The sequence below is a fragment of the Hyla sarda genome, chromosome 1, assembly GCF_029499605.1.
Source record: "Hyla sarda isolate aHylSar1 chromosome 1, aHylSar1.hap1, whole genome shotgun sequence".
NCBI lineage: Eukaryota > Metazoa > Chordata > Amphibia > Anura > Hylidae > Hyla > Hyla sarda.
This window is the reverse complement of record NC_079189.1, coordinates 147,339,792-147,353,230: the sequence shown is the minus strand read 5'-3', so window position 1 is coordinate 147,353,230 and position 13,439 is coordinate 147,339,792. Positions and strand designations below refer to the sequence as shown.

Genomic DNA, 13,439 nt, shown 5'->3' with positions numbered 1-13,439 from the left:
GTGCAGGGAGGGCAAGCAGGGGCTGTGTGCAGGGAGGGCAAGCAGGGGCTGTGTGCAGGGAGGGCAAGCAGGGGCCAGGAGCCTGCACAGAGCCCTGCTTGTCCGGCCCTCACTTCCTGTATTTGGTCTCCTCATAGAGACGCACAGGCAATAGCTGCAGAGACAGCATTGTTTCACCCAAAGATACTCAAATTTACTACAATATATAAAAAAAAAATGCTAATGACACTAAGGACAAGCGGGGCTCTGTGCAGGGAGGGCAAGCGGGGCTCTGTGCAGGGAGGGCAAGCAGGGGCTATGTGCAGGGAGGACAAGCAGGGGCTGTGTGCAGGGAGGACAAGCAGGGGCTGTGTGCAGGGAGGACAAGCAGGGGCTGTGTGCAGGGAGGACAAGCAGGGGCTGTGTGCAGGGAGGACAAGCAGGGGCTGTGTGCAGGGAGGGCAAGCAGGGGCTGTGTGCAGGGAGGGCAAGCAGGGGCTGTGTGCAGGGAGGGCAAGCAGGGGCTGTGTGCAGGGAGGGCAAGCAGGGGCTGTGTGCAGGGAGGGCAAGCAGGGGCTGTGTGCAGGGAGGGCAAGCAGGGGCTGTGTGCAGGGAGGGCAAGCAGGGGCTGTGTGCAGGGAGGGCAAGCAGGGGCTGTGTGCAGGGAGGGCAAGCAGGGGCTGTGTGCAGGGAGGGCAAGCAGGGGCTGTGTGCAGGGAGGGCAAGCAGGGGCTGTGTGCAGGGAGGGCAAGCAGGGGCTGTGTGCAGGGAGGGCAAGCAGGGGCCAGGAGCCTGCACAGAGCCCTGCATGTCCGGCCCTCACTTCCTGTATTTGGTCTCCTCATAGAGACGCACAGGCAATAGCTGCAGAGACAGCATTGTTTCACCCAAAGATACTCAAATTTACTACAATATATAAAAAAAATTGCTAATGACCGGTTCCCCTTTAAGCATTTGTAAATGTATATGTAGTATTTGATATATATGGTTAATTTGATGTACTATTTGATAGACAGTATATGTTATTCAGTTTTTGTTTTTTTTATCCATTCCCCTATTTGATATGCTCATAACTTTTTACTTAAATGTAAGGATATTCCTTTATCTCTGGGACCTGTGGATATATACCTGTACATTATTTATATTTCAAGCCTTAGTATCTCATATTTTAACAATACAGTTCATAGTTTTTTCCTGCAGAATTTCCAGCATTTCTCTGATTTGTACAGTATGTTTTTTCACTTGCAGAGATTTTTGAGCCTTAGCAGATCCATAACCAGATCAGAGGGAGGTGAGTATAACTTGACATGTTGGCAGTGGAAATGTTTTATTTTCAGTTGTATTTTGCCATAACCCCCAATCCCCCCTTCCCTACCACACCTATGAAACCGATGAGGCACAATTTAAAGGGGAGCTGTCATCAGTTTCACCCACACTAACCTGTTGCTACAAGTGTGTAGTGCAGGTGACACTGATAACCATACTTACCTGTCCCTGTTTGGTAGTACCGTTGGCCAGTTATATTCCTTGTTTCGGTGGCAGGCTTGCACGGGTGGAGGTTCAGAAGCATGCTGATGTCATGTTTAATACAAAATCAATTTTATTTCTGTATAGGTGCTCAGCTAGACCAACATGGATTTGCTGTTGTGAAACATTGTATCGATGCCATTGAATCAAGGGGTAATGTATTTTAGCAACAAAACATTTCTATATGTAATCTGCCAGCACATGCACTCTACCGACACAGCGCAGCGCTCACATGACATGGACTCAAGTCACTAGGACTGCTCCTTTGCTGTGCACAGCAGATTTGTTTGTTCCTATTTACTGTTTGTTCCTATTTGCTATATATATGTATGTGTATATATATATTTATATATATGTATATATGTGTGTGTGTGTATATGTATATATATATATATATATATATATATATGTGTGTATATATATATATATATATATATATATATATATATATATAGGCAGTGCCTATTGTTCCACCAGTTTACAATCCTCCCATAAGCCAGAATGGTAGCTCAGTTTCTATTACAGCAAGCGCAAATTTAGTAGAAGTTAAAGGGTTTATCCAGGTTTTAAATTGAAGACCTGTTCCCTATTCACTTGAATAGGACAATGATGCAGTTTCTTTCTCTGCCGCTACTAAAAGTAGATTGCATGCAAAAATGCTACCATTAAAGATCCTGCAGAGGTCACTCAAATGCTGCTGCCCTTTTCAAACAGATGAGGAGGAGGGATGCTGGTAGTAGGACTCCTGACAATCTAATATTGAGAGGCAGGCTATCCCCCATTGATTGGCATAGAATGACTGTGAGTTCTTTACTATATTCTCCCTTATTGGACCTCAATTGCCTTGGTCTACATGCAGCTACCTGATAATCTAGTTAACAATCATAGGCTGTTCATGTAGAGACTTCCTGCTGGGTTATGGTAGGTTTCTGCTTATACACAAGTCATTTTACCAGGTAACTCTTTAGTGTACACCAAGGGTCAGAGTGGGCAGTTTTAGTTGCTTATATTATGAACAATTAAACTAAATGCAGATTTCAGACTCCATACTCCATTGTAAGTGAGCTGAGTCATGGAACAGAGCTCAATTACCACCAACAATAAAAGCAATAGGGTAGGAAGGTTACATCATTTACGATTATTTTTAGGATCCACTTTATATGAGCATGAAGAAAACTCCAGAGGCTTTTTCTAAACATCCCTTTCAACTTTCCAGAATGTTTTTATCTTACATTACTAATATCATAGACTGTCAGAAAACTGTTTACGCAGTGTGCGCAGTAAGGAGCCAGCTGTGAAAGTAAGCAGTTTTTTGTATTATAGGTGAATAGTAGTAATGTTATTAGTTTATTGCAGAAGGAGAAATAAAATAGAATCCCAGTTTGGAAATAATCTAATTTGCCTTAGGAACACTCGATTACTTGTTTTCATAACATTACATATTAAAGAAATAAAGCTTATAATTATTTATGCAACTGAGTTATTGCTGATTGCCACCCCTAAAAACAGCAGCATCAAGCCGGATCTGCACACCCCTCCCCCTCACTCGCTTGCACAAATTGCAGAGTCTAGTCTAGTGCGTAAAGCATTATGCATCTCTCTTGTGGAACTGCTGTTTCAAGCCTCTTATTTTGCAGTATTTCTACTCCCTCGGGGTGTATCATTAATTTACATTTGTCACAGATGGATATATTGTATAACAAATGTTTTTATCCAGTATTCACGGTCTTACAATAGCAGCAAAAGAAAATATCCTTGGAGAATTTCAGGACGGATCTGTGATATAATCTGTGAAATAGAAAGAAAATATAAGTAGCTCAATGCCAAACACAAATATTACAAGAAAATGTAATCTCTGCCTTATGACACAATAAACAAGTAATTCCCCATGCCAGCCTTTCCTGTTCATCTGCCATCAGTGCCCTGCTCGGATATGAGGTCAGATGAACATAACAGCTGATAGATATTGCCGTATACTGTGGCTTTTAAAATGCAGTTACTACTTATTGATGTACGTTGTCCGTGGAGTCTTAATAGTTTATCTTGTATATTGAGAAGTATGTTAAAACTGACCATTGGATGCATGGACATGAAAGCTTTTTATCCCCTGGACAGAAAATAAAAAGATAAAAGATCCTATTGGATGAATGCAAGAAAAGCTTTACTAGCTGAGACTAGAATACCCATTTATAGGGGATTCTGGATAATTTATATGGTGCTGGGTAGAGATGAGCGAACTTACAGTAAATTCGATTCGTCACGAACTTCTCGGCTCGGCAGTTGATGACTTATACTGCATAAATTAGTTCAGCTTTCAGGTGCTCCGGTGGGCTGGAAAAGGTGGATACAGTCCTAGGAAAGAGTCTCCTAGGACTGTATCCACCTTTTCCAGCCCACCGGAGCACCTGAAAGCTGAACTAATTTATGCAGGATAAGTCATCAACTGCCGAGCCGAGAAGTTCGTGACGAATCGAATTTACTGCAAGTTCGCTCATCTCTAATGCTGGGGCCAATATAAAAATAAACAAAAATGCATACTCACCTACTTGGGTCTCCTACAGCTCCCTCTGTGACTTCTTTCGATTCCTCTCTTTTGTTACCTTTATCATATGTGTTGCAGACACCATCAGACGGGTGACAGGATGACAATATAAAACATACCTTTGTTATTGTTGATGAGTTTGCCATCTCAAATGTCAAGGAGACGGGGTCATGCTGCTTAAGTGCTGCCGCTTCGCTTGCCTCCCTTGTGCCCCTCCTTGTCCTGGTTGATTCCTGTGTTTAAATCCTGGGCAATATACAAGCACTTAGGCAGCTTGGTCCGGCCTCCTTGACACTTAAACAAAGGGAGAAAATCATAATTTTCTAATCTGTGGCAAACCCATCAACACTAACATAAGTTTGTTTGAGAACTATCTGCAGCTCATATTGTTAATATAAATTGACAGATTACTTTTTAAAACATTAGGGCCTCACTTGGCACATGTTAGACCTGTTAGAAACAAGATTAAGAAAATATTATTTTAGCAATATGATATTGGTTGTATAACATGATTTGTTCTCGTTCTTCTAGGTATTAATGACCAAGGATTGTACAGGGTTGTGGGGGTGAGTTCAAAGGTCCAGAGACTACTGAGTTTGTTAATGGGTATGCCACCATTTTAATATTTATTTATTTTATTGTAATGTTTAGAAGTCTACCCTATATTATTAGTTAAGTTAGGCCCCTTTCACACTGCCCTTGCTCCTCGTTGAGAATACACATCAGTCTCTTTTTTTATTTTTTTTATTTCTGACTTTAATGGCAACATGCAACAATGGGTCCTGGCGGCTCTCATTTACTATTATGGGGGCCGCCGGGTGTCGTTATGAATAGCACAAACAGTAATTTTTCTCACGCTATTCTGCTCACTCTCCCGACGGCCGTCACACTGCTGCGTACTAACGGCAGTGTAAAAGAAGCCTTAGTTTAGCTGACAATGTTTGGTTCTTATTTTACTTACATAGAAATTGACATAAACAGCTCCTGTTGCAGCCAGTTGTCTTCCATATAGCCAAACACAGGACAGCAAGGAAGAAGACTGGATATAGCACTGAGTTCCTGGGACAGCAGGGAGGGAGACTGGGGGGTAGGACCTAGCTCCTATAGAGAAGATTTCTTAGTTTTAATTGTAATATAAGGCAAGTTAGAATCAAGAGAAATTAGGAGATTAAGAATATAATAACAGGGATGCTTTTTTTTATCCATTTTTGTTTCTTTAACTCTGAGGGTTATCAAAAGAAAAAGCTAAATGATAAATTCAGTTCTGTCGCAGCTCTATCTACCTAGTTTTGGTATGTCCTAAGCTATGTTTTGTCAGCGAGGGTCTGACTTTGAGGGATTCATTGGTATTCTGAGAAGCTTGTTACAAGCAGGCTGTGCTCCAGGTCCATGCGTGCTCCATCTGTGCTGATAACACAGTGTTCTTTGGCACGGGAGACTGTGAGGAAACCAGAGAGCGAATTCATTTCATTACCCTGGACATTATGAGAATGACAAATTGTTTGTATATCACACGCTGCAATCAATTCAATGCTGCATCTAAGAGTCCTCCTGTAATTGTTATAAACACTCACTTGACTCGTAATGATTAAACATCAACATTAGACCTTGGATATTATTAATAGTCATCAACATGACTTTGACTAATATAACTACTTTCTGCCTTTTATTTCTTTGCTTTAGTTAAATAAAAAAGTTATACACCAAGTGCATCACTTCAAAAATATCAAAAGACTTTGCTTAGCTTTATTTTAGAAGGTATTCTTACCTTACATTTTATAATACATGCAGAACTGCATTTCTGTCTAAATACTGTAGCTATTCCTCCTCTCTGTGTTCTCATTTTAGACTGTATCAAAATATGTAGCTCTTAAATACACTAAAGAATACTAATTGTATATAGGCAACATATCACTGATTGTATAATATGTATAAAAGATTTATTTTATACAGAGTAAATTATGATATGCTTTAGAATCTACTAACATATTGTGGTCCTGGTGCAGTGTTTACTGCAATTTTGCTAAATTCTGTCACACTGTTACAAAGAGAAATATGGTACCTTCACAGTGGGTGAGTAGACCCTAAGGGACATGTTGGGAAAGCGGTAAACTGGCACTAATAAAACTTGGTTCTGTAGCAAGATGTCTGGAAAAATGCAGATTATTAATACTAATAGCATTAGAAGAAGAAAAAAATTGTCTCACCCCACCTGGTTTGCTCCTCCTTTGTCCGCCTGCGTACCTGCAGCGCTAGATGTAATAGCCGCTTTGGGTGTGGTATTTGATCTAGCATTCTTCCACACTTGTAGCATATAGAGTTAAAAAGTCTTTATTACATCCCAAAGATTAAAAACATCGGCCCTGCTTTACTATTGTAAACCCGACATGTTTTGTTGGGTTGTTTCAGATTGTGTCTGCCCCAAAATGTGCGCCAGAATTTGCGCCAGAATTGAAAAAAAAACCAACTAGCTCTCCATTTTACCACAAAAACTCGAAAAAAGGGGTGTCAACGTCAGGAAAAGAGGGCGTGGCTGTTGAAAAGGGGGTGTGCCCCCGACATTTTCACAAAAACAATATACTTACTAAGGTTTCCACAGAAAATGTAGTGGATTTTAGCTGAGGAAAACCTCTGATCAGAGCATGTAAAAAAAAGCAAAATGTCACAATCTGTATCAAAATCTAAAAATTTAGGTTTTAATATTTATGTGATGGTGTTTATGACTTATTTTTTTTTAGATATCTTAAAGTTAATAATTAAAGTTAATGTTTTAGGAAATTGCATTGAGATCATTTTACATTTTTCAAAGAATAACCACAGGAGTAAAAAGTTCCTTATTATCTTTTTTTATTACATTTTTATTTAACACAATTTCTTTCACAAGTAAAAATTTACTATACAATTACCTTCATTTTACACATATTGGGGGAGATTTATGAAAACCTGTCCTGAGGAAAAGTTGCTGAGTTGCCCATAACAACCAATCAGATCGCTTCTTTAACCCCTTAAGGACCAAGGACGTACCGGTACGTCCTTGGTCCTGCTCTTCTGATATAACGCGGGGTTACACAGTAACCCCGCGTCATATCATGGCGGGCCGGGCGTCATAGTGAAGCCGGGACCCGCCTCTAATAGCGCGCAGCGCCGATCGCGGCGCCGCGCGCTATTAACCCTTTAGCCGCGCGCTCAAAGCTGAGCCGCGCGGCTAAAAGTGAAAGTGAAAGTTCCCGGCTAGCTCAGTCGGGCTGTTCGGGATAGCCGCGGCTAATCGCGGCATCCCGAACAGCTGACAGGACAGCGGGAGGGCCCCTTCCTGCCTCCTCGCTGTCCGATCGCCGAATGACTGCTCAGTGCCTGAGATCCAGGCATGAGCAGTCATGCGGCAGAATCGTTGATCACTGGTTTCTTATGAGAAACCAGTGATCAACATAGAAGATCAGTGTGTGCAGTGTTATAGGTCCCTATGGGAGCTATAACACTGCAAAAAAAAAGTGAAAAAAAAAAGTGAATAAAGATCATTTAACTCCTCCCCTATTAAAAGTTTGAATCACCCCCCTTTTCCAATAAAAAAAAAAACACAGTGTAAATAAAAATAAACATATGTGGTATCACCGCGTGCGGAAATGTCCGAATTATAAAAATATATCATTAATTAAACCGCTCGGTCAATGGCGTGCGCGCAAAAAAATTCCAAAGTCCAAAATAGTGCATTTTTGGTCACTTTTTATATCATTTAAAAATGAATAAAAAGTGATCAATAAGTCCTATCAATGCAAAAATGGTACCGTTAAAAACTTCAGATCACGGCGCAAAAAATGAGCGCTCATACCGCCCCATACACAGAGAAAAAAAAAAAAGTTATAGGGGTCAGAAGATGACAATTTTAAACGTATTAATTTTCCTGCATGTAGTTATGATTTTTTCCAGAAGTCCGACAAAATCAAACCTATATAAGTAGGGGATCATTTTAATCGTATGGACCTACAGAATAAATATCAGGTGTCATTTTTACCGAAAAATGTACTACGTAGAAACGGAAGCCCCCAAAAGTTACAAAACAGCATTTTTTTTTCAATTTTGTCGCACAATGATTTTTTTTCCCGCTTCACCATAGATTTTTGGGCAAAATGACTGACGTCATTACAAAGTAGAATTGGTGGCGCAAAAAATAAGCCATCATATGGATTTTTAGGTGTAAATTTGAAAGAGTTATGATTTTTTAAAGGCAAGGAGCAAAAAACGAAAATGCAAAAACGGAAAAACCTCCGGTCCTTAAGGGGTTAATTTTTGAAAAGACCTGTGAAAAATGAAAGAAGCGATCTGATTGGTTGCTATGGGCAACTCGGCAACTTTTCCTCTGGACAGGTTTTGATAAATCTTCCCCATTATCACCATGCTCCCAGAGCATCTCCCTCCCACCCCTCTCTACTTCTGTGCTGAGAAAAAAAAAACACCATCTCACCGTTTCAACATTTCCCAAAAAAAAAAAGTCCTCTCAAATTCCTTTGGTTTATTGAATTTTCACATCTAAGTTTTTCATAAGTTTTGATTCTTTTCACCAATGACAAACAATGTTTTATATTAGGCGGGCTTGAGTCTATCCATTTCCTCATGATTAGGTATTTTGTTAAAATGAGAAGTTTTGGAATCAACATTTTAAATTGAGTTAGTTCTGAAGTATCCCCTAAGATAATACAGCTCATTGATGGGTTCATATTCAATTTAAAACAACTCTCTATAGATTTTATTACGTCTTCCCAAAATGTTTTCACTCTTGGGCAATTCCACAATAAGTGAATTGTCAGCATTGGTCTCTCCACACTTGATACATAGTGTATGGGAGAATAGTATAAACGATATATCAATTTAAGTTGAATATATATATGTTCGTCCAAACATGGTTATCCAATTTTCCAACAACTTTTTTTTTACTGAGCCCTCAACCTTATAAAGTTATTATGATGTGTTAAATGCTCTTCCCACTTCTTTATATTTGCTTACTTGGATACAGTTTTCGACAGTGTTCCATTAAAGGGTTTATCCAGCCTTTGAAAATGGATGTCCTGTCCTCAGGTGCACTGCAGCCTCTTCAGTGTTTACATCGGCTCATATTTGCATTTGTCCTCCTATTTGTAGTGTAGTGCACCCCTGCTACCAACAATACAAGCACAACTTTTTAGAGGCTGCAGCAGGGATACCGGGAGCTGGACTCCGGCAGATTTATTATTAATAGACTCTCCTGAAGATAGGCCATCAGTGTATAAAGGATGAATAACCCTTGTAGTATAAGTATATTGATATATAAATAAATATCCTCTCTGGTCCATTCACACTGTACATAAATCACTTCAGTTATTCAGAAAATGTAGAATGCTTAATATTCTTTGCATTTACTCATTAGTGATCCTGTCAGTAAATAATACACCTGTCTGCTTTCTCCCTGGAGATGTGAAGACTGGCTGTGATGTTGACTTGAGCGCTGCAGGAGAATGGGAAGTCAAGACCATCACCAGTGCTCTAAAACTGTATTTGAGGTGAGTGCAGTTTTGGTGCATATTCCTATTGGGGTAGTGAACACAGATACTGCCATACATTTATCCTTGAAAAGGGTACTCCGCCTCTAGACCTCTTATCCCCTATCCCTGTGTGTCCCTTAAGAATGCTGGGTGTGCGTGGCGGGGGTCTTGACATCACGGCCACGCCCCCTTGGGACATCATGTCACGTCCCCTCAATGCAAGTCTATGGGAGGGGTGTGGTGTGACATCACGAGGGGAGTGGCTGTGACGTTACGATGCCCGCTCCAAGCGTTGGGAACAAAATGTTCCAAACACTGGGGCAGCGGTGTACCCCTTGAAGGTAATTTTGTGTCTGTTTAGACAGTCTATATAAATATTACATTTGCTTATGTTTATAAATGTCCTCAGTAATTGGCATTTTACATCTGTTTCACTTCTCAATACATTGCAAAGGCAATTGCCATCAGCCTCATAAGGGTTTATTTGCCTTTCTATGGATCAACACAGTAGAAACACAATTGGGATATTGGTTAAACTTGATGGACTCTGGTCTTTTTTCAACCTTATGAATTAAGCTACCTTCTTTATTTGTATGGTATTGAACATCCGTGATTATAGAGGACAGTGAAAATTATGTTTAATTAAAATTAAAAATTAATCAGATCTCTTATGAAGACATACAAATAAATAAAGACTTATGACGAAATAGAGCAGAAATTACCATACGTATGGGGGAATTTATGTAGACAATTTTTGCTCAAAATTTGTTGGTTATTTTTTGGATCTTTTCCTTTAGACAGTTTTCTCATGGTAGTATAGGTATTCCAAAATAAAGTTGAATTTCTGTAGTGGTCTTGAGTTTATCAAGTGTGACTTATGGAAAAATTTTGTTGCAAAGCCGTCAATTTGGTGCAAATCTACACCAGCCTGGACCTGGCTTACAAAACTAGCCATGGACCTTATTTGTAAAAATAAAAATATCATTTTGACGCAACAGGTTAACAAGTCGCAAAATGTTTTAATTTAAAAAAAAAAATGTTATAACATTTTTTTTTACCTTCTTTTCTTAAATTTTATTTTTATTTATTTTTATTTCTATTTTTATGCTCATGATTATCATGCTTATTACAATTTGTATCCACAGTTTTTTAAACTTTTTAAATTTCCGTCTACACCAATCCTGGAGATTTGGTTCTTTGACCAAAAATATTACTTCCATTCATTATTAGATTCCTGTCACCATTATTGAGCACCCTCATTTTTGAGCATCAGCTTCAGATATTGCCTATGATGATATATATATATATATATATTTTTTTTTTTTTATATATATATATGTAACTTTTTTCTCCTAACCTCAAGAATAGCAATATTTGCTGGAATCCATTCCACTTTTTCCCTTTCATCCATCCATGATCCCTTTTCTCCACCTCTTTCTCCTTTTCTTACTTCACTTTTACGTGTAATTGAACTAATAGACATGTGTATAAATATAGCAGAATAACCACCATTAAGCAATACAGCCACTGATGAAAGGATTAGCAGACTCCTGAAACGCGTCTGGCCTTTAATCGACCTTCTGCCACCACTAGCAGTTGATGCGGACTTCACCACGAGACTGAATATCCTAGGACGCCGCTGACACATAGCACTGCCGACTCACATCAGCTCCTTATAGAAGTATGCCGGCATCTGACATGCGGACCTGCCAGGCTCATCACCCGCTCCCCCTCCGCGCTCGCAGCACGGGAGGGCTTTCCTATTGGACGGCCGCCCGTGTCAGCTTGCAGCACTGACGGTGGTAGAGCCATGATATCTACAGCAATTCACGGGTGAGCGGGACACAGTCCCTTTGAACTTTTGCTTTTATAGGAACAACAAATCATAAGAAGGATCAATCTTCTGACCCCATCTGGAACATTGATAGTGCCTGCATCACACTACATTGTAGTGTCCTAAGATACAGCTTTCCCCACAGGATTTTCGCAGCAGTAAAAAGGATTTTTTTTTCATTCCTTCACCCAGCTTTCCCATGAGAAAGCGCTACATTAGGTAACCAAGACTATTTCTTTTCCTTCTACAATAGAACTGCAGATTTCCTTTTTTAGCACAACTGCATGTTCTATTTTCTTCAGATTTTTTTGCTAGCTAGTGTTTTGTATCTTATTGGTCTTTATTTATATAAGATTTTATATTACATCATATTTATATTACATTTTATCTCCAGAGGGGGATGGTCACAAGGGCCCTGCACCACACCTCACTGCGTTTGACCGCCTTTATTGTATTTGAGTAAATTAACATTTTTACTCAGTATTTGGTTCAACACTTCCCTTACTTGCCCAGCACGCTCTAGTTCTGTTTTTGATACTATTCTCCATCTACGTTTTTGCTTTATCACCCCCCCCCCCCTTCCCTAAAATTCTATACCTTTCTTCATACCTTCTTTTTTTTCCTCTCTCCAATGTTATTAGTTCCCCTTCATCCTTAACGCAGCATGTTAGTCCTTAGCACTTCTGGTGCCAAGCCAGAACATACAATCCAGCCTCCCCACTGCTTATTAAAGCTTGTGTATCCAAACATTCTACAATAGCCTTCCATATATGGTATAATATTTTGGTTGTAACCAGTGTTCCCAGCGAGTTACTTTACATAGCCTAATAGGCCAAATTTAGTATTTTTTATCCCCATATACCTTCTTAATGAAATCTGTTACCCCTTTCCACAGCTTTTATTTTGACCTGTTAGTTTTAATAATAGACTAGTCATCTTAATTGTATAGAATACAGTTGGTCATGACTTGACTTTGTCTGCAGCATTATACAACCTTTTCTAAGAACTATCATATTGGACTTTTTGTCAAACCATTCATTCAGTCAACATCTTGGTTATCCAGGGCAAGGTGAATAAGCCACATTAGTTGTAAGCTATTTAATGTAGGGTATCATAGGCTACTTCAAAGAATAATACTGTGATATACTTATTATTAGGAGTAAGCATACAGAAATATTAAAGCATCAAGCACTAGGAAGGACATACATAAACCTAGAATATATGGATTGATTTGAATTGTAATACTTCTATATTTCTTATACTGATAAATTTGAGGTTCTTAGCGCATGTTTTGATCATTGTGTGAGCCCATTTGCCTATGCACAGAAAGAACCTGAAATCCATATTTAACATTTCCCTGTATGCCTTAATTCTTGCTTAGTGCTGCTGTATTTTATATACACATGCTTTTGTCTTTAAAACATGCATCTGTTCATTTACTTCAGTATTTTTTCATGTACTTAGTAAGGGCTCATTCACACTTCCACTGGGCATCATCCTGTTCAAGGTTAGTTCAGCATCAAAGAAGCCGAACGGATTCCACAATAAACACTGTTGAGTCTGGACAGATCCCATTGACTTGAATGGGGTCCACCGGTTGTCCAATATCATAGAACAGTTGAGCAGAGAAAAAAGATAGGACATGCAGTACCTTTTCTCTCTGCTCATCTCCCGTCCTTTAAATAAGTTGTGTATCTAACATAACTTTGTTTCCAGCTGACGCTCCCAATAATACAAGCAATCAGTGCATATGGAAGGAGGTAATTGGGATCAGGCCAACCCCTGTAAGGTTAATTGTTTTCGTCATTCTGTATAAAAGGCAGAGGGATCAGCCACTGTATGGCCTTATAAATCAAGGTGTAAACATAGGATGTGCTGCTTCTTTGAGTAGCAGCAGAATGGTAGGAAATATTTCATGAAGACTAATTAAAAAGTAGCTTCATTTTGTGTCTGTAGCCTTTTAGTTAAATCTAAAATGCCTAGGCATTGATGTATCATTTTGCAATCTCATAGCAGTGGTTTATGTAACTTTTTTCCAAGC

At 39.4% G+C, this 13,439-nt stretch overlaps 1 protein-coding gene across 4 annotated transcripts in view; it reads left to right on the top strand.

Moving 5' to 3' along the window:
- The window catches only part of ARHGAP10 (Rho GTPase activating protein 10), a 280,920-nt gene that overhangs the window by 134,852 nt on the left and 132,629 nt on the right, over positions 1-13,439 (top strand). For all 4 annotated transcript variants that reach the window (XM_056562829.1, XM_056562830.1, XM_056562831.1 and 1 more), the window contains exons 12-15: positions 1,228-1,270; positions 1,594-1,659; positions 4,580-4,654; positions 9,495-9,582. In XM_056562829.1, coding sequence (XP_056418804.1) covers positions 1,228-1,270; positions 1,594-1,659; positions 4,580-4,654; positions 9,495-9,582 — 272 coding nt within the window. The remainder of the gene's footprint in view (positions 1-1,227; positions 1,271-1,593; positions 1,660-4,579; positions 4,655-9,494; positions 9,583-13,439) is intronic.